The sequence below is a fragment of the Petaurus breviceps genome, unplaced genomic scaffold (assembly GCF_028583685.1).
Source record: "Petaurus breviceps papuanus isolate PSGF00001 unplaced genomic scaffold, PetGlider_PUasm1.0 140, whole genome shotgun sequence".
Classification (NCBI taxonomy): domain Eukaryota; kingdom Metazoa; phylum Chordata; class Mammalia; order Diprotodontia; family Petauridae; genus Petaurus; species Petaurus breviceps.
The window spans coordinates 16,118,652-16,141,420 of NW_027185698.1; the positions used below are offsets into that span (position 1 = coordinate 16,118,652).

At 37.3% G+C, this 22,769-nt stretch overlaps 1 protein-coding gene across 1 annotated transcript in view; it reads left to right on the forward strand.

The window, feature by feature from the left end:
- The window catches only part of SEL1L3 (SEL1L family member 3), a 128,021-nt gene that overhangs the window by 14,901 nt on the left and 90,351 nt on the right, over positions 1-22,769 (forward strand). The window contains exons 2-6 of the mRNA XM_069068930.1: positions 189-756; positions 14,607-14,733; positions 17,816-17,937; positions 18,223-18,338; positions 22,281-22,339. Coding sequence (XP_068925031.1) covers positions 189-756; positions 14,607-14,733; positions 17,816-17,937; positions 18,223-18,338; positions 22,281-22,339 — 992 coding nt within the window. The remainder of the gene's footprint in view (positions 1-188; positions 757-14,606; positions 14,734-17,815; positions 17,938-18,222; positions 18,339-22,280; positions 22,340-22,769) is intronic.

Genomic DNA, 22,769 nt, shown 5'->3' on the forward strand with positions numbered 1-22,769 from the left:
TTCTCCAATAAGTGACTCTTTCCCCTATGAAATCCACCAACCCTTATAGAGCAAATCAATTGACAAGCATTTATTCAGTACCTATTAGGTACCAGACACTGCTAGAATTTGCAAAATAGATGATAAAAATATCAGTGGCATATATGTAGTGGGGATCTGACCTTAAAGATTTATTTTTTTTCTTTCAGAACTTTGTGCCATCCTTGGGTAGGCAAACACTCCTGACTACATCACTGATCCCAGAAGCCAAGCCAAGTGTGACTTATAAAGATTTCATTCATGTCATTGTTATTGAAGGAAATGTCCGCAATGTTTCTGAAGTTTCAGTTCAGTATTTATGTTCTCAGCCTTGTGTGGTCAATTTTGAAGCCATTGTTTCATCTGAATTCAGAAGCAGCATTCCAGTATATAAGAAGAGATGGATGAATGAGAAACATCTTCATACTAGGAGAATTAAAATGGTGCATGTGAAATTCCCAAGCATCATGGTTTATAGAGATGATTATTTCATCAGACACTCCATTGCAGTCTCTGCTGTGATACTACATGCCTGGATCACTCACAAACACAGTGAAGATCTGAGTGCAAGATGGGAAGAAAACTCCTTACATGCTATAACAAAGAACTTCACTTTGTTGAAATCAGTTCCACCTTTTGAACGCCCTTTCAAAGATCATCAAGTATGTCTTGAGTGGAACATGAACTACATATGGAACCTGCAGGCAAACAAGATACCCCAGTGCCCCCTCGAAAATGGTAGGTATGATGGTCTTATTCCTTGGTAGGATGCCATTTTTTTACTTCTCATGTCTAGTATCAGGGCAGGCTAGCACTTTATGGAATTAGGAGAATTTGAAGAGAGAGAATTTAAAAAACATGAAAGGTAAACTCCTTCCCCTGATCATCCCCCAGTCCAACCTCTCTGCTTCTGTCATCTGTGGGCTACTTCCCACTTTGTTGGGAGGTGAGACTGGGGGGAAGAATGGAAGAGGAGAAAATAAGAAACAAAAATGGAGGAAAGTGACTATAAGAGGGATGTTTGGGTTTTTAATGGCACAGAAATACAGGGGCAAAATTCAAACCACTAAAAAAAAGGAATTAGAGATGATTGTTCCTGTCCACCTAAAGCATTAATTAAAGAAAAAGCATTCTGCATAGCCATGGCTGTATATAATGCTTTGCTAGTAAATGTTCATCAGCTTTTAAGGAAAAAAATGTACCTAAAATACACTTTTAAGTTTAATCTGCATTATTAACATTTTCTCCATCACTTTCTTAAGCCTAGAAACCAACAAAACAATAAATCAAGCCCTGATTTCGAATTTCCAAGGTGTAAACACTCATCCTGAAAATTTAATGATCAGCTCAAAAGTTGGTTCAAGCTTGCTCCAACATTCCCCTAGATGTATCTCAATGATCAGTGACTTCAACATGATTCCCTAGACAAAGTATGTGTGTGTGAGATGGGAGTGGAAAGCTAAGCTGCACTCAGACAGTGGATGGTCTTTGTCTCCACGTTGGCACTGAGATCAAGGAAGAATACCTTGATACTACATATTTTGAATAGCTTTCTTAGCTAACCCTTTAGCAAATATGGACCCAATCTATATCCTAATCCTGAGAAGCTCGTCGAAACCTTGTGATCAAAGGGCAAAAGCTACGATGCCTTTTGATAAAAGGGTAAACTCCTTAAGGGCAAGGACTGTTTCATTTTTGTCTTAGCATCTCCAGAGCCTTGTACAGTGCTTGGAATATAGTAGATGCTTAATTGTTTGTTGATTACTTACTCAAGTATGACTGGTATCAAGGTTCATCAAAATAGTATCCTTTTCAATTGTGGAATTGAATCCTGTAAACTAAAAGGAAACAAACAAATTAATAAAAAAATTATCCTTTTCATGTGACACATACTTAGAAACAGAAGATCTGAGCTTAAATTTCAGCCCTGTTATTTACTGCTGCTGTGACCCTGGGCAAATCCCTGTCTCCTTGAACCTCAATTTGCTTCATCTGCAAAATGAGGGAGTTGGACTAAGGGATCTCTAATGTCTGACCTAGCTCTGAGTCCAATGATCCTGAAATCTTCCAAACTTTGGGGATTTCCTTAGTACTTTGTGGACTTTGAGACATGGACCATGTTTATTTTCTCTTGTCACTTAGACCTTTGTCACTTGTTGTAAAATAATTCCTGCCAAAGGTCCCATATGGGAAGGGGAGGCGGTTGTGGGGGGGAGGGAAGCTATAGCGCTTTATTGGCACCACCAAAATATTACTATTTATATCATGAAAAATTAGTCAAGGGGGTGGCTAGGTGGCACAGTGAATAGAACACCAGCCCTGGAATCAGGAGGACCTGAGTTAAAATCCGGCCTTGGACACAACACACACACAACATACAACACACACACAAACATTGTCGTGTGACCTTGGGCGTCACTTAACCCCAATTGCCCTACCTTCCCCCCTCCAAAAAAAAGAAAAAGAAAAATTAATCAATCCATATAATCTTATTAAATAGGTGATTAGAATAAAATTGTCCTAGTGAAATAGCATGTTAGTAAGATTTATACTTTGTTTTAATTGTATCTCTATGTGAATGAGAAGTACGCACTTGTTCTTTAATAGATAGCCAGGACTTTGTACTTTTCCTGGACTGTAAATATATCTATACCAATGAGAGGAAATCTAATTCCCTTCTTGGGCATGTAATTAAATGTCTGGAATAAGCAGGGTCACATTTATTTCTATGATCAATATGTATACTTTATACCATCAGAACCTCATACTTGCATCTGTCTGGAATGCCATACATAGTGGGTACCTAATTTGTTAAAGGGAGTGAAGCACCGGGCATATGCAGTACACAGCTTTCAGTTGCCTTCTACTTTGTTATGGCTTAATGATTCCATTTCGTGTTTGGCAAATCATATATTTCTCATTGAAGAATGTATGAAGCGAGAGCTGGAAGTTTAAAAATGAAGTCATTTATGAGCTTACTGAGTTCTCAGAGCTTCTGAACATAACCTTAACATGTGAAATTCTTTTTCTTTATTCCATATTCACAATGCTCAGAAATAGTTCAGTGGGATTTTCCCCCCAGCTTTTCTTTGGCATATTACCTTTGGGAAGCAAGCCAATATAAACAATGTTAACTCAGAGGAAAACCTTTATAAGTGGTTAAAGCAGACCAAAATAGGGGACTTCTTAACCTGCTCCATTAATGGTGCTATAATGTGTTTCCCCTTCCAAAAAGAAACATGTTTCTGGTACTCTTCCTAAAAGACAAATCAAAAGAGAAGATAAAATAGTCTTGAAAAGGAAAGCATGAAGACTTTTGTTCTCCCTTATGGCTGGGGAATGGACGAGGTCCAGCCCTAATGTTGTTCACAGTAGGACAGCCTTGTTTGGCTGGTAAGTGAACAGGAGTCAGCTCAAAACAATAAGATGGGATAAAGAAGACCGAGGATTGATAAATTGTTCTCAGTCAGTGGGACTTCTTTCAGGCTCAGTCCCTTTCACCATCTGATTCCAGCAGCAACATGGCTTTCCTGAGATACATACTTTGTCAAGTGTCTGATTTATTGTGATGGCTCTGCCTGTGGGCTACTGTACACACAGATTTATTTTACTTTCCTTTTGCTCTATAGAAATATTCAGGGTGAGTCAAAGTCTCTTTGCACCTGTGACAGATTAGTATTATTAGAGAGTTCTTCCACCCACATATAAGCAGGTTTCTTATGTTAATTTAGAAGATGGCCATGTTGCAAGTGCCATGTGCTTATGGACTGTTTTTCTCTACATCCTCTCTAAGGAAAAGTCTATCCCCTTATAATTGTATCGTCATAGATGCAGTACTGGAGATTTTGCTCAGTTCTTATGACTCCATGCTTGTCTATAAGCCTGGAAGAATAATCTCAAATACTGAAACTCTAAGCCAGCTCCCATAACAAATCCCAGTTTATGTCATACCACTCTGCTGGAAGCATTGATATTAGAAGATGGCCCTGGCTCATCTCTCTAAGCTGATCATATCATACAATTAGTTACACAAGACCCCCAAATTAACCCTTGTCTTTCCTTTTGTGGTGGGGTATGTCTAGCCAAAAAAATGCCCAGATAATTAAAACCATTCCCAAATAATGTGGTGCAGTGAAAAAACATGGAGCACTGAACTTGGAATACTAGCACCTGAGCAGAAGTCCCAGCTCTGCCATTTACTACCCATATGACCTTGGACAAGGCTCTGAACCTTTCTGGGCCTCAGTTTCTTTTCTTTTTTTTTTTTTTTTGGAAGGGAAAAGGCAGGGCAATTGGGGTTGTGACCAATTTCATCATTTGTAATATAAAAGGGTGATTAGCTGACCTCTGAAATTCCTTCCATCTCTAGATCTAGATCATAATCCATCAATATGAGTCGATCAATTAATGTGATCTACCAACATGACCCCAGAAAGGCTGGCTTTTGTGAGTAAACCCTAATGCTATTTTGGAAGGTACTTGCCATGTTAGCTTGGACTCACTATGCTTAGCACAGTCAAAAATAGTTAAGATGAGAGCATTAGCTTGAAGCTATGCCTAGTGGTCTGGAATTGATTCAAATATTGAAAATCCAAGAAGCACATGCTAAGCTATTTGATATAACCCACTAAAGGTACCTATTTTTCCATGAGATATGAGTAAGAAGCCTTGGTCATGACTCCATATTGATTTTGCAGAATCACTATGGGGAAGAACTCCTCAATTGTATTAGACACCTTCTAATGACTCATATATTTATTATATCAGATTTGTAAGGGACCATTGCAATCATCTCATACAAGCCAAACATTATTTATCTTATTTTTATTTCTATCCGTTAGTTTGACCTCATCATTTCCAAATATATACCTCCGCCTTCTTTCCCCAGCAAGCCATTCCTTATAACAAAAAGCAAAAGAGAAGAAGAAACAAAAGCATGTCAATAAAACTAAACAGCACATCAGCTGTGTCTGATAGTATATGTGATATTCCACACCCATAGTTCCCAAGCTCTTCAAAGAAGGAAAGGACACAATTTCTTAGTTCTTTTTCGTGGGTCAAGCTTGGTCATTATAATTACATAGTCTTTTTTGTTATTTTTCAGTTTATGCTATTATAACCATTGTGTGTATTATTTTTATGAGTCTACTTATTTCAGTCTGCATTTGTTCATATGAGTTTTCTTTTACTTATCCAAATTCTTTATATGAATCATTAAAAAAAATAACATTCCATTATATTCATGTACCATAATTTCTTTAGCACATTTCTAATCAGTTTCCATCTACTTTGTTTTAAGTTTTTTGCTACCACAAAATGTCCTACAATGAATATTTTGGTGTATACAGGTCATATCTTTCTATCTTTTACCTCCTTGGGGTGAATGTGTAGCAGTGAGATTTCCAAATCAAAGGATAGGCCTTTTTAGTCACTTTTTTAAAAAGCATATTTCACATTCCTTTCCAGAGTGGGCAGACCAATTCACAATTCCACTAATAGTATACTAGTGTTTCTGTCTTTCTATAGCCCCTCCCCACTAGTTATTTCCATTTTTGTCATCTTTGCAATTTGCTGGGTAGCAGGTAATACCTCAGAGTTGTTTGGATTTACATTTCTATTATTATTAGTGGTTTGCAAAAACCTTTCATGTGGTTTACAATAATATAATAACATAATAGTTTCCAATTCTTTTGAGAATTTTGTTAATATCTATTGTCTACTTATCTGTTGGGGAATGGCACTTAATCATATATTTGTGCCAGTTCCCTATATCTCTTGGATATTAGATCATTTCAGAAATATTTAATGCAGTTTTGCCCAGTCAGTGATTTTCCATGTTATCCTAGTAGCATTTATTTTGTTTGGACACAAGTTTTTCAATTCAATGTAATCACAACCATTAATTTTATCTTTTGTGATCACCTCAGTCCCTTATTTGGTTAAGCATATTCCCCCAGGCATAGCTTTAAAAGGTACCTAATCTTATATTCTTCCAAGTTTTTTATGGCATGACCAAAAGGTTTTAAACATAAAAATGTTAAAGTTACATATTCATTTTAAGCTTTTTGTGTATGTGGTATAAGATCCAAATTTCTCATTTTTCAGCTGAGGAAAATGAGACCTGGTTGAGTGAATTTACTTTCCCAAGGTCATAGAACTGTTACCTTGCAGAATTAAAAATGAAACTCAGGTCTTTTGACCAAAGGGTCCACCCGACTGTCTGGTACTGCATTCAAAACTTCCCATTTCCATCATAAACCTCTTTTGTAGTCCTCAGAACTCTGTTATCAATTATTTGTAACAGATTGCTAGATACTGGATGGGGACTTGAACATAGTAGGTGCTTAAAATGATTAATCCTAATCGCATATCTGTGCTTTCACCAATGTGTAAAAATGGTAAACCTAAAAGGGTGGCAGGAACTATTAAAGATCCCCTGTCTCCATCTTTGGGAGATTGGGCACTAAGTCTTGTCATATTTCTAATTGCTTACCATCAGCATTCTGTGCTTAATAGCAGGAACCAGTCCTGTTGACTTCCTTATGAGGTGATGTATCAATATTGCCTTTATTGTCTCCATCCAGACTTAAATGAGGATTTATAAGACAAAAACACATGCTTGATGAGACTATGTCAGCACATATTCTTCATTCGTTTTTATCACAGGAGCTAATTTTTTCTAGGAAATGTGTAGCTGAATGAGGTATCTTCCTGCCATTATAATTAAGATCCCTGGGCCTGTATAAGAAAGCCAATAGGCCAGTGTGACATCACTGTGTTGATCACTTGTATAAGTGTACTTCCCAAGGTGACTTGAAAATAGCAGAACCATTAATAGCAAACCCTCCAGAGCCATCTGGCCTTGACTTTTAAGCCAAACTCCCAAGAACCACAAAATGAAGTAAGTAATTATTCTTCCCTAACCTCTACAACTCTTGAAGTAGACTGAGTACCTTGTTATTTCTTTATCTACTAGTATAATACAGAGATAGACTAGCAAAAAGGTATCTCCCTCTTGCTCATTAAATCATTGTTAATTAAGTGGGGGAGAGAAATTATTTATGCCTTGGGGGATAAGAAGGTGCCGATGGTTCAAAGTTTATTATCTTTATTCCTTTGTGGAATTTAGTTAGTTAGAACTAGTGCCTACTAATGTTTTTTTTTTGCTACATTATTATTGTATAGTGCTTTCTAGGATAGAGCTTTACCCTGAGTGTTTTTGCAGTACTAAAGGATTACCTTATGAAGGCCTGCTTCTTCCTTGTCTGTCACTGATGCCCAGCAGAACATAAATACTGATAAAACTCCATTATAACCAATATCATTAGAGGAAGCCATTTATCAGTGACTTAGATGAATGCTTATCAAATTTCCATATGGCTTAAAGCTGAGCAAGATATCTAATAGGTTAGAAGATAGCAGAAGAATTTTTTTTTTTAATCTCAACAGGCCACAACACTGGGCCACCTCCAGTAAGAGGGATATGTGAAAAGTGACACACTTAGAGCCTAAAATTAGCTGCACAAGTATAGGATAGGGAGATGTGTCTAGACAGTTCAGGCAACTACAAACTTTCTGGGAACCAGCTATGGGACATGGATACCCAGAGATCAAATGGAATCTTAGGCCATATTAACAGAAGAGTAGTGTACAAGATGAGGGAGTTATCATTGTATTCTGTTCAGATTAACTCTGGCAATCAGATCTGGGCAGGATACCACCATTGCCTGATCTATGTCCAATATTATGCTGGGTGCTGGTGACAAAGAAGAGACATTCCCTTCCTTCAAGAAACTTCCATTACACTTTGATGGTATGAGATGTTCACAGACAAGTACATAGGCAATACATTAAAAATAAGTCCAAAGTGATTCAGAGCAGGGAATCAGAAGTACCTCATAAAGAATATGGATCTTGAACTGAGCCTTCAAGGTGAGCTAGAAGTTTTGGGAGGCAAAGGCAAGAGAGAACATTTCAGGCATGCGGAATAAAAACTGAAGAGCCAGGAAATGGAATGGTGTGTGTGGGGAAAAACAAGTCAGCCAATTTTTCCAGGAACATAAATGGTGGGAGCAAGAGTAATATGTTATCAGCCTAGTGAAGAAAGGCTGACAAAAGATGGTGAGGGGCCTGAAATCCCAAACAGAAGTTTGTATTTATGCTAGAAGTTTCTTGGACAGAGAAGTGACATAATTATACAGAGTTTATAGAGTTAAGATCAGAGGTCAGAAAAGTGTCAGAAAAGCCTAGGAAAGAGAGAGCTTCTAGAGTCTGTTCCGAAGGAGGACAGTGTGAGTAAGGGGGGCAGAACAGCATAGAGGAAAGGTGCTGGACTTGGGAGTCTGGAGAAACCTGAGTTCAGATTCTGAATCTGCAGCTATTAGCTGTGTGACCTTGGGCCAGTCATTGTAACTCGATAGATCTGTTTCTTCATCTGTAACACAGGGTCGATAATTTCTATAGCACTGGCTTCACGGAGATTTTTGTGAGGATGCAATTAGATCAGGTATATTAAGTGCTTTTTAAATGTGATGTATACATATCTGGTATAATTATTGTTGTTGTTATATAAGGACTTGAAATTATGTCATATGAGATGAGTTGAAGGAATGTTAGGAATGTTTATCTTGTCAAGGAAAAGATTTTTTTTTTAAATAGATTTTCAAGTAACTTTTTTTCCCCAGATATTGGAAGGCTTTCCTATGGAAGAGATGTTGAACTTATTTTACCTATCCCCAGAGGGCAAAACTAGGAAAGGTATGCAAATTTCAGTTCAGATTAAGGAATAGTTTCTTGACAATTAGAGTTTCTAAATATGGAATGAGCTGACTTTTGAGGTAGTGAGCGCTCCAATGCTAGAAATATTTGAACAGAAGCTGAATGACCATTTGTGAGGGATTTTAGAGAGTAGTTTCACATTTCAGGTAGGCGTCAGAGTAGAAGATTTCTAAGGTTCCATTGGCCATAGGAAGGATTCTATATAATTCTGTATTAAGCTATTTCCATCTTCCATCAGATGGACCATAGAAATAATTCTCTGGTAATTTGGTTCAAAGAAATACTCCACAATGAATAATTTGATATAGTATTTTATCTGATTTCTATCTTTTCTATAGGAAAGTATTTGTGCATTGTAATGAGGGAAATGAAAGCTAAACTATAATTGAACTCTTAAGTTCTTCTCATCTGTCAAGTGGCAATTATTAATTAACCTCCTCCCCCTTTTTTACTTTACCTCACCTGTAACATTTCAAACAGAGAAACCTACAGAAACTCTTGAAATATTCAACAGCACACAAAAGCCCAGAAACTCACAGTGGAATAGATGACTCTGTCGTATGTGTGTGGTATTTGACCAAAAGCAGAGTCTCAGAACTGGAAGGTACCTCTAAAACCCATCTGATCCAATCCGTACCTAAATAAGGCCCCTGTCTACAATACGACCTAGCAAATGGTTATCTAATTTTTGCTGCAAAACCTCTAAGTGTGTTGGAACTCACTATCTCTCAAAAGGTATTTTTTTCTTTCTCACAAGGCTTTTTCTTTCTGTCAAGCCTTCATCTGCCTTCCTGCAATTCTACCACTGTCCTTGGTCCAGTACTTTGAGGCCTGTCAGGACAGCTCCATTCTCTTTTCCATGCAGCAGCCTACAGATAGTTGGAGACAGCTATCATGTTCCCTCCCTAATTTGTTTCTTTTCCAAGTTAAACATCTCCAATTCCTTCAGTCAGTTCTCAGGTGATGTGACCAAAGTTCCTTCATTATTTTTGTTACTTTTCTTTGGACACTTTCAAAATTATCAGTGTCTTGCTTAAAATGTAGTACCCAGAACCAGCAGTAATAATAACTAACATTTATATAGCACTTATACTGTGCTAAACACTTTACAATGATCATCTCATCTGGTCCTTACAACTACCCTAGGAGGTAGATGCAATTATTACCCTCATTTTGCAAATTAGGAAACTGAGGCAAACAGAAGTTAAGTGATTTGACCAGGTTCATGTAGCTAGTAAGTATCTGAGACAGGATTTGAACTGAGGTCATTCTGACTCCAGGCCTGGAGGTCTGTGCATTATGGGGCCACCTAGCTGCCAATACTCCCTATGAAGTCTAAGATAGAATAGTACAGAGAGATTATCACCTTCCTCTTTCTGGTTACTATTAACAAAGCCTAAGACCACATTAGTTTTCTTGTTTGTGGTATGCGTTGACTTGTTTTGAACTTCCAATTCACTAAAAAACCCAGATCTTTTTCGAGGAATTGATGTTTAACCATGACTGCCTGGTCCTACTTGGGAGGCTGATTTTTAAACTTGTATGAAGATTTTATATTCATCTAAATTCAATTCAGTCCAACCCATTTTTCTAGCATTTTGAGGCTTTTTTTTTCTTGGATCACAGTTCTGTAATCCAGCATATTAACCATGCTTCCCAGCACTGGGTCATTTTCAAATTTACGTTCCTTCCATCCCATGCTGAGCTTAAACCGGTCTTCCGCCTGTCCTTTTCTCTTTGTGGGCTAATTCAGTACAGAGCTCCAAGGTATCTGCTCTGTTTCAGCCAGACTTAAAATGTAATTTCTAGGAATATATTAATTTTTAACAAAGCTCCATTGCAGCAAAAATAATTAGGGGGCCTGCAGATTTTGTGGTAATGGGATTTTAACTATCCCTATAAAAATGTCAGTTCATACTGTGGCTTTCTGCAGGTAAGCGATATACCATTACTGCAGTTTTGTGATTGTTGGCTTTCAAAAAACCCAAACATTTGCTACATAACTTTTTTTCTCAAATCTCAATTGCTTTAATTCTTTTATTATCTAGCCTCACATTTTCCAGAATCACAAGCTTAACTCTAAATACCCAGGAGGAAAGGGAGGACCTCTGAAGTCTCTCCTACCCCTGTGCCTCTATGTATTATATAAAGCATATATTCACAGAGCCAGGAGAGACTTCAGAGGGTCACCTAGTCCTTTTTCCTGACTTTGAGGAGGCTGGGGCTACACAGCGTTCTTAAAGATTTTTAGTAAAAAATATTCCATTCCTCTAACCCACTTAAGAGTTGAGGTCTTTTAATATCTAGCCCACCTACCTGTCCAGATAGAAATTTCAAATCATCTTTTAGGGTCAATAGGCGTGGGATCCTTTGACCATCTTTTAAAGAGTTTTCAATAGTATATATAGGGAACATTATTTGGTTATCCCATCAATTTTCTCTTCTTCATGGGCTTCATTTACTAGGGCTTTTGCCCCTCTCCCCAACTATTTTTGGTTTCTCCATATTCCTCCTAAAATGCAGACAAAATAATAAAGCTTCTTTGTGCTGTGCCACATTGTAAGAAATGTGTCTGGTTACATGAAAATCTGGCTTTTCATAAGATGGAGAAGATTCTGGATGGCTTTTGTGTTAATGGTGTTCTTATTGAGGAGCAGAAGCACACTCTGTGCCTAATGGTTCCTTTTAGTGTTCTTGTGATCTGAATGAGTAGTGGTGTAGTTCAGATCCTGTTCTGCCATGTTCTAGTTTATTCATAGAATCACAGAATGTCAGAGTTGGAAAGAGACCTCAGTGACCATCTATCTAGTCCAGCCCATCCATACCCAGAAAAAGCAATCCCCTCTACAACTCATCCAGCGATTGGTCATTCAGCCTTTGCTCAAAGATTTCCAATGAAGGGGAACTCACCACTTTGTAATAGCATTTATTGTGTTGCCCTGGACAAGTCACTTAATCTTTCAATGCTTCAGAAAAATCCCTATGATTTAATAGATTTTTATGCTGATGAAATCACAGATGTTTCCACATTCTTTGCATGCTCTAAACAAAATGAACAAAATTGTTGATAATGTTTTTTGAAGATCTGTAGTCAGCTTGGCATTTTGGTATAAACTTCACCTTGGCATTTTGGCATAGTCAAGTAACCTCATGCCAGGTGCACCTATCAAATCAAAGTTCTTTCAGAGGAAATGGATTTAGGGAAGGAATTTGAAAGAAGAGAGTATGGTATAGTGGGAAGAATACTGCAAAAGGGAAGCAGGGGATCTGGGTTCTAATTCAAGCTCTGCTACTTACAAGCTAGGGGACCTTAGGAAAGTCATTTTGCAACTTTGAATCCCAGTTTCCTCATCTATAAAATAAAGATTTTAGACTAGAGCAGCTAAATAGTCCCTTCCAGTGGTAAAATTCCATGGATGACAAAGTTGACTGATTACTTCTCAATCCAATTAGAAGTAAACAGTAGAAGGGAAACCATAACATTATCTGTCATAACCCTGAATTTCCAAATTATATGGTTGTTGAAGCTCCAGGCACAAGGTCTGGTTTTTCCATTTCAGAAGGAAATCACCATTAATTTGGATTTGTTGGACAGAGTAGGTCTGTGGGGTACTTTAAAATTAGTTTAGACCCTCAGGTCGAATTTTTTTTCTTACATAGTATTTTATTGCAGGACCCCTTTCCCCACTTGCTATCTTTTTAATCCCAGAGCACAGGAGACCCACATCAATACTTACTTGTTACCTTCTTTTTTTCTTTTTCCTTTATTCAGTTTGGAAACCTTTGCTGAGCCCATATTACTAGAGTCAGGTTGGAAAGCAGAAAAATCCTGTTCGTATTTGATAAATGTTCCTACTGCACACTAGATAACTCAACAGCTATTGCTAACAGAAGGTTTCCTAGGGGTCCAATTTAGCCATCTGTCTATCTTATGTACCACACAACCCCATGGATGCCAAACTAAGGTTCAGCTGACTTGAACCTGATGGGTGAAATTGGTCCAGTTTCTCTAAAAATCCCTTGTGGCATTTCCAGTCCTTTGGCCAAATTCCTTTAGGCAGATCAGAAGGTTGAGAGTGCCCATTCCCACGTTGGCATCTGAATGGGAAAGGTAAGACTGCAGGTCTCCTGTTAGCATTGATAACCACACAGTCCTCTACTCCCCAATGGGTTGACCTGTTAACACAGCAGGTGGATTTTTCAGAAACTGATTGCAAAAATTTGGCTCATTTAATGATATTAAATATGTATACTGTTGTCTATGATGTTGCACTGTGCTTTGGTGACTTCCCAGTTAGAACAAACTAGAGATTCTTTTCTTTCTATAACTGAGAATTTTCTGCTTTGATGAGCCAGACTTCTGATGCCCTGGGTCTCATCAGGAGGCTCTGTTGTTTAGTGCTAACATTTGCATTTGGTGCATTGCACAGTGGCTCTATCTTCTACTTTCCTAAATGGAGCCCTGCTAAATAGGATGATTTGAATACTTTAGTAGAGACAGTTTGTGTTCCCTGTAGGGTTTATCAAACTAAGCCCAAAGAGTATTTTAAGAAAACAAATGAGAGGCAGTGAGAAAACAAAATTTGGTGTCAGAGGATATGAATTTGAATCCTGTCCCTGCTATCTGTGGGAACTTGGCCAAGTCATTTTTTTTTTTTACCTCTGTGGTCCTCAGCTTTCTCATCTTTAAGTAGGGAGGGTTAGATTCAGAGGTTCCCAAACTTATTTGGCCTACTTCCCCCTTTAAAAAAAATTATTCAGTGTCTCCCTGGAAATCTACTTTTTTTTTTAACCCTTTAACGTTTTTTCTTTGAAATTTGTGGCATTTCAAAAAATAGATTTAAAAAAAATAATGTCTTAAATTTCATAATTTATTGTAAATTTGTGTGTGTGGGGGTTTCCTTCATTGGAATTTTGATGATGCAATGTTGCATCATGTAGCTATATAGTATCATATTGTAAACAAGGCATTACATGCACATATTTCCTGCCTGATGCATGCTGGACTTCCTAACAATGTATGACATGCTTGCCTGCCAACCTGTTCTTGTTAAGACCTGTTGTCAGACTTGACCGCTGATTGGTTATAACTTGCATTTTGTGGTTTATTTGTAAAATAATGTAATCAGTATAACTTTAACTCCGTTATACAACAGGTGAAACATGTATGAATGGTTTTTCAAAATCTTCTCTTCTTTCCTTATGCTTCCATCACCCCCTTATTTTTATCCAGTGCCCCCCCTTGCACCTGAGGTTTCTACTGCCCTCCCCCAATCATTCAAGCACCCCCTAGGGAGTGGCATTGCCCACTTTGGGAACTTCTGGATTAGATGCTCCAAGTTATTTCACAGCTGTAGATCTAAAATCCCATGATTCCAGGAATTCGGTGAGCTTTTTTCCCATAGCAAAATGTCAAATGAGTCCAATGATTAGCCATATCTAGGTGTTGGTTGGGGTTAACTGAGTTACCCCAGATCTCCCTTGAAGGCTCTGCCTGTGTATATCACTGGGCCCTCCAGAGACACAAGTATAAATTCTCCCACCTCTGCAAGGTCATGATAGGCCTGGCTTAAGGGATTTGCATGTTAGAGGATGAGGATGCCTAAATGCATGGAAGATTTTTGAACAGCAAACCAGTTAGAATAAAGGAACTATACAAATCTCAGGAGTTTTCATTATCTTGTGAGTCAAGTTTTGTTCAGTTTGGTTTTTTTCCCCCATCTTGAAAAATATTTCCTCTAAGGATTTAGTTTGATGGATAACATGGTCTTTATATGATCATTTAGACAGAAAATTTTTGTTGTTTTCAGATGTAGTCAATATTCTCAGCTTTCTCTATGCATCCAGTGGAGAAAACACGGGAATTGTGAAAAAGTTCCAGAGGTTTCAGAACAGAGAGCTTGAGGCAACCAGACGCCAGCGTATTGATTACCCAATGTAAGTAAAGAGAATATAAACCAGAGGCCAGTGGTGCTCACAGACTCTCCCTGGGGCACTTACTCAGTCTAATTCGGTCTTTTAAAAGACATGCATTTTTTAATACACTCTTTAAAAGGTCAATATCTGTGTAACCTAAATTAAGGTCTACAAGTCCTAAACCAGCTCCATAGGCCTGGAAGGCCCAATTTACCTGAATTATTGTCAACTCTCAGCTATCCTTTGGTTTAGTTGAATTGGTGGGAAAAGATTTTTTTACTTTCAATTGGTTTTATTAGTAGCCTTTTGTTTTTATGTAGCAGTCATTTTCAGACTCCCATACAAGTATAATGGAGGAAAATTTGTTTAGTTGTTTTTCAGTCGTGTCCAACTCTTTGTGATCTCATTTGGGGTTTTCTTGGCAAAGATACTGGAGTAGTTTGCCATTTCCTTCTTCAGTTCATTTTAAAGATGAGGAAACTGAGTCAAACATGGGTAAATGACTTGCCTAGAGTCATACAGCTAGGAAGCGCCTGAGACTAGATTTGAACTCAGGAAGATGAGTCTTCTTGACTTCAGGCCCAGTACTCTACTCACTGGCCTATTTTCCCAAAGAGAAAAATAGTTAAATAAAAGTGTCCACATAATGATTGCACCTAACCAGTATATATAATTCATTGCAGAGTAGTGCTGCAACTTTTTGCCAAGAGAAATGTTTCATGACCTATTCTCTTGGACCAAGATTGGTCATTAGAATTACACAAAGTCCAACTTTATTTTGGTGTTGTTTTCATATACATTATTGCTTTTTGGGGGTTTTATACACCTGACAAGAGTAGTGACAATAGGAAAAATACCTGAGTCCAAGGGTTGGTGCCACACAAAGATTTCAGATGTAGCTTTCTAGTCAGCACTTTTTCTCCCCTCTACTTTGCCCTTCCTAGGTCAAAGACTTTGAAAGTTGGACAACTTTTGATTTTCTTCATTGATTCCAGTAAAACATGCATTTTCTTTCAGCTAGATTGAGGGATGCCTCCTCAGACTGGATGGATTTAGCAGAGTGATTTAATCCTTCCCATGCTGCTGGGATATAGATAGATCTTAAGTCAGTTTAGTGAGCGTATGTTATTGCTAAGCTTCCTTGTAATAACTTATCTTCATGTGCTTTCTCAGCTGGGTGGTCAGGAGGGAGCTGTGTGGTTCCATCTGTTTGAATATCTCACCACTGATTTTGGAGACCAGACTGTCAAGCCCTGGACATTTTGAAGGATTTTAGTACAGGCATACCATGGAGATATTTCGGGTTCGGGTCCAGACCAACCCAATAAAGTGAATAGCACAAAAAAAAATGAGTCACATGAATTTTTTATTTTCCTTGGGCATATAAAGATGTTTACACTACTCTATAGCTTATTAAGTATGTAATAGTATTATTTCTATTAAAAAACAAACAAAAACCAATGTACATGCCTTAATTTAAAAATATTTTATTACTAAAAAAAAATGCTAGCCATCATCTGAGCCTTTAACAAGTGGTAATTTTTTTTGCTGGTAGAGGGTTTTGCCATAGTGTTAATGGCTGCTGACTTATCAGGGTGGTAGTTGCTGAAGGTTGGAGTGACTGTGGCAATTTCCTAAAGTAAGACAACATTGAAGTTTGCCGCATCAGTTGACTCTTCCTTTCACTTGAATACTTAGAGGCCATTGTAGGGTTATTAATTGGCCTAATTTCAATACTGTTGTGTCTCAGGGAGGCCCAAGGAGAGGGAGAAAGACAGCTGATCAGTTGGTACAGCAGTCAGAGCACACATAACATTCATCGATTACATTCATCATCTTATATGGAGCAGTTAGTGGTGCCTCAAAACAGTTACAATAGTAACATCAGAGATCAATGATTAGAGTTCACCATAGCAAATATAATAATGAAAGAGATTGAAAAATTGTGAGAATTACCAAAATGTGACACAGAGTCACAATGTGAGCACATGCTGTTGGAAAAATGGTGCCAATAGACTTGCTCGATGCAGGGTTGTCACAAACCTTCAATTTGTAAAAAACACAATATCTATAAAATGTAATAAAGCAAAGTACAATAACATGAAGAATACCTGTATACCCTTGAACAACTTGAGGCTCCTTGAACCCTAACTCTTATTATGAATTAGCATTGTGACAAATTCAGATTACTCATCCATTGAACTCATCCATATTTGTTTCAACTGGGACCAATGATTATTCAGTTAAAAGTGTTTGTTATATAAATACTCTTTATAGTACTATAACTTTCTGGTTAAATGTACATTGGATACTTTTCTGTCATACTTTATTAATCACAAAATATAAAATATTACTTTTTCAAATAAGATGGCTGAAGTCCAAGGAAAAAAATAATCACTCAAATTCAATAAGCACATACTTGTTAGACTCTGGGGATACAGAGAAAAAAACAAAACATCAGTAGCCTTCCTGGAATTCATATTCTGCTAGAAAAACTTATGTTTGCAATATTTGTTCCATGTTGGTGAGCTGGAAATGTGAAACTAAATAACTAAAATGCATGAAAATACATGAAAACAATATACTCAATAATTTAGAACTATCAATTATGATATGATGAATATATGTTATAATCTAATCTACTTTATTTTTTTAAGATTTTTACCTTTGCAGGAAAGAAAAGGGATCAAAAGTCCTAACTGTGGTGTCATAGTATTTGTTTTTAGGCACTCAAATTAGAATCACTTCTTGTTAAATTATCTTCTATTAGTACCTAAATTTTTATTTCCTCTTTAACTAACCTTAATCAAGGATGTCACCTGAGATTCTCAGAGAGATACAAAAACAGGGTTTAAAAGAAAGTCCACTTGGATGTTGGATTTGTGCAATGAAACCTCCCTCCTCTGTGGTATAGGTTAATGTGGCTTCCTTGTCTTGAAAAATCATACCTTGCTGCTCATCTCCCAAGATATACTTGAAGGCAAAGTCATCCCTTTATTAGAAAGAAAATAATTTGCTTGTAGCTATTAACTATAATAACCTGTTCTTGAGTGAGATAAAGAAGCCAGCTTTCTTTCTTGTTTTCTCCCTTTTGCTTTTACAGGTTTACCATTTCAGTATGGCTTTATTTACTCCATTACTGCAAAGCACATCTCTGTGGGATTCTGTACTTTGTTGATTCAAATGAGATGTATGGCACACCATCCCTATTTCTAACTGAAGAGGGTAAGTACAACACAATGACCTCATAGAGCAATAGGAGTTTTGTAAAGATTTATTGAAAGAGAAGACTTTATCAAACACACCAACCTATTGGCTAATCCTAGTCTAAGAAAGTTAATATTCAGAGATAGTGACATTGCCCAAAGTGGAATGTCACCCAAAAGCTGGTCTAATTTTCCTATTCAACAAGAAATGAGACTATCTTGTTTAAGTATTTTTTTAATATCAGAAATTCTATTTTTATGTTTAGTTTTCTGTCATTTTTGACTCATTTTTTTTTCTTATTAGGTCATCTGCACATTCAAATGCATCTTGTCAAAGGGGAAGACCTTGCTGTGAAAACTAACTTTATCCTTCCATTGCAGAAGTGGTTTCGACTAGATATCTCTTTTAGTGGAGGACAGGTAAAGTGTCAGTAGAGAGGCCAGAATCTATTTCATTCTTGGCATCTGTGGCAATAAGGTGAAAGACTCAGTTTTAGGGGGAAGAAAAATCTCCAGAAACAAGTTTGTTGGAGAGGATGGCAAGCTCTATGCTTTTTAAGTCAGACTATCACAGGCATTCAGACCAGAACAGTCCTGTGTCACTACAGGAAAAAACATCCCTTTTAAATCACATGAATGGGGACACCAACAATACACTTACAATTATCTAGACATAGTCCGTTCCCCTTGAGGATCCAGTCCTACAAGGGTAAATAATCTCAACAGGCTCCATTGTATTTCACAAAGGACCAACAGAATACCTGAATTCAACCAAGTGATTGGGTTGACTAATAGGTCTTTGTTGAATTAACTGGCTATTTTGACATCACATAGACATAGCCGTAAAGTTACAATTCTAGGGAGAAAAAGATTGTTCAGACATTTAGTGCCAAGAATCATTACAAATAGCAGTGCCATGTCCTCATGGCACAGATTTTCATGTTATGGCAAACCTGACTGTGGTCTTTGGAGCGAATTTCATCTTTTCACTATATACAAAGTCAATATGTTACATTTTCCTGGTTGCTTTATTCTTTTACTAACCTTCATTATTGGTTTGTGGTTTTCTTGAAACAAAATTGGGAAGAGACCTTTTGTTTTTATTGTGTACTGAGTGATACTTGGTTTCATTCTTGGTTTTGGGTTATGGTTTTTCTTAGAGAAATGGAAAATAATGTTAGAACCTGAATCCTTTCTAGGGGACTTCTGTGAATAGCTTGGGGGTTTTGTTTCATTGAAAGTGTCAGATGCCTTTGTTCAGCCCAATTTCTAATGTAAAAATCATGGTGCTATTTTGTTTTTGTATAATTAGAATATATTCTTTTTTGTTATATATTCTTTATGTTTATATTTATTATATATTCTTTATATTTTTTTTATCAGTGTCACTCATGTCCCCTAAGAGAAACATCAGATCAAGACTATGTATTGCTTCTGGAAATATTTAAATCACACAAAATCAATCTTATTGAACCCCTGTTATTTGTAAGGCAGCATGCTTGTTGTCCATGTGCCATAGACACTTGCAGTCTGGTAGGTGAGAAAGAGCATCGAGATATGAACAGTCAAAGAGCGACTAGGTGGCACCACAGTGCACGGAGCACCAGACATGAAGTCAGGAAGACTTACCTTCCTAAGTTCAAGTCTGGCCTCAGATACATACTGTGTGACCCTGGGCAAGTCACTTGTTTGCCTCAGTTCTTTATCTGTAAAATGAGCTTTAGAAGGAAATGGCAAACTGTTCTAGTTTCTTTGCCAAGAAAACCCCGAATGGGGTCACAAAGAGTTGTACAAGACTTAAACACTGAACAACAACAAAAATAAACAATCAAAGATTGTTTCAGCTTCAGATGACCAAAACAGGGATGTCACAAAGGCACACCATGATTAATTGCTAACTGAACAGTACAGACAGTAATTGCCATAGGAGTTTAGAGAAACAAGAGATCACTATGACTGGAGTGTGCCAGAGAAGGCTTTATGGCAAGGATGACATTTCTGCTGCATTTTGCTAGAAGGAGAGAAGAGAGAACGATGAATGTGATTTGCATTGGAGAAAGTCATTCAAGATAGATGAAAAGCTGCTAATATAAATGGGAGCAGGGAAGAATGCCACATTCAGGAGATACTGAGTAAACCAGTTTCACTTTAAGGGAGGATTCATGTGAGGAGTAGCAGGAAATGAAAGCAAAGAGGTAAGTTAGGGCCAAAATATGTGGAAATTCAAATTCCAGGTTTTATTTAATAGGCAGTAGGGAGTCATTGAAAGTCTTTGAGCAGGGGAGTGACATGATGAAAACAGTATTTCAGGATGACTAATATGACTGTATTACACAGGGACAATTGGAGCAAAGAAGGCTGGAACCAGGGAGATGAGTTAAGAGGTTCAATTGGAGGTGCTTTGTGTTGAGCTTCCAAATGAGTACAGGTCTAAGAAATGGAGACAAAGAAAATATGGATAGGCTCTTTAAAAGGTGATGGAAAAACACAGATGGGGGGCGGCTAGGTGGTACAGTGAATAGAGTACCAATCCTGGAGTCAGAAGCACCTGAGTTCAAATTTGACCTCAGACACTTGTGCGCTTACTAGCCGTGTGACCTTGGGCAAGTCACTTAACCCAATTACCCTGCCCTCCTCCCTAAAAAAAAGGAAAAAAGAAAAACACAGATCAAAGAGCTCTTTTTGTGGGAGCATAATTTGTAAAGTTTTTTCCCAGTTGCACAGGCAGGCATCCCCAAGTTGGTTGGTTTTTTTTTTTTTGCCTTTTGGAGGGCAATTTGGGGTTAAGTAACTTGCCCAAGGTTACACGGCTAGTATTTTTGTGTGGGTGTTAAGTGTCTCAAGCTAGAACCAAACTCAGGTCCTCCTGACTCCAGGGCCAGCACTTTACTCACTGTGCCACCTAGCCGCCCCAATCCCCAAGTTTTTTCTGTTATGAACTGTTATTACCAGTTCAATTATTTTGACAAATAAATTGACCAATGGATTTAGTGAAGCAATTTGTGAGCTTAGTTGAATAACAGATTCTTTATTATTATTATTGACCCGACCAATTATTTGATTGAATTGACCAAATTTATGAGTGGTTTTCTACTCTGGAGACACCGAACCACTTAGCAGTTATCACCAGGAGCATAGTATTGTCAACAAGCACTTAGCACCTACTGTGTGCTTTTAGCATTCAGCTGGGGACCATGGGGAATACAACTAAATTAAAAGAGAAACTCCCCTTCCTTTGGGAAGATTTGTTGTTGCTGCTCAGTTGTAGCTGACTCTTCATGACTCTATTTGGAGTTTTCTTGGCAGAGATACTGGAGTGGTTTCCATTTCCTTCTCTAGCTCATTGTATAGATGAGGAAGCTGAGGCAGACAGGGGTAAGTGCCTTGTCGAGTTACACAGCTACTAAGTGCCTGAGGCCAGATTTGAGCTTAGGAAGATGAGTCTTCCTGACTCCAGGTCCAGTGCCCCACTTAGCTGGGAAACTTATACTCTTGTTAATGAGAACAGATGTACCCTCATGAAACAACCAGAGCATAACATGACAACATATAATCAAGTGTTGTATTGTATGATGTCAACTTAAAAGTACTTTGAAAATTCAAAAATTCAGAGGAGTGATAAAGAATAACAGTATATGAAGGGTCTACAGAACTATAACTTTTTTTTTCCGAGGACTCTTTGGCAGCAGACTAAATTTTAACAAGCTCTCTTTGAGATCTAAAGTTCCATTTTCTTTCAAGAGCCTGAGTCTTCACCGATGAAATAAAAAGCCCTTCCATTTGTGAGAGACTGTGGTTTTGAAGGATCTGAAATCAAATGAGAAATGCTTTTTACTTAATAGAAATATATGTGCGTGCTCATTAATATACTCACATATATGTATATATGTATTATATATCCCATATGTGCATATGCATGCATGTATTATAAGCATGTTTATATCTGGGTATATGTATATCTTACATATATACACATATATGCAGCATTCATATTTGGGTGTGTATATGTGTTTATACACATACTATATATGTGTTTGTATCTGAGTGTGCAATACCACATATATGTATACATACATCACACATATACATGCACGCACACACATATACATATTTACCTATCACTATTTGTCATTTGGGGAGTTTACATTTTTTTTGATTGTGTCATTAAGTATAGTGTTAACACTATGAGAATATAGTGTTAATACTATGAGAATATAGTGTTGACAAGCATTCAGAAACTATACAATTAAGAGATGAACCCAAAATATGTTAATGTTAATTATATGTACCATACTTAGCATAATATGATTAATTCTATTTAATTCAATCGCTAATAATACTTATCTCTTTTTCTTTCTTAAGATCATAGTAACAGCCAGTGTTGGACAGGATTTGAAAAGCTATCACAATCAGTCAATTATGTAAGTGCAGCATTGTGTTTTACCCAAAATGATGCAGTGTGAGGTTTGAGGAGTATCTGTACTGTGTGTATTACAGTGTGCGTTTCTCTTCATTCAGCTTCTTTAGTCATGACCTTTTTATTCCTGTCCTGTAACAAGACTTTATTCTTCCTTTCTTCCTTCTCTCTCTCTTTCTTTCCTTCTCTCTCTTTCTCTCTCTCTTTCTTTCTCTTTCTTTCTTTCTTTCTTTCCTTTCTTTCTTTCCTTTCTTTCTTTCTTTCTTTCTTTCTTTCTTTCTTTCTTTCTTTTCTTTCTTTCCTTCTTTTCTTTCTTTCTTTCTTTCTTTCTTTCTTTCTTTCTTTCTTTCTTTCTTTCTTTCTTTCTTTCTTTCTTTCTTTCTTTCTTTCTTTCTTTCTTTCTTTCTTTCTTTCTTTCTTTCTTTCTTTCTTTC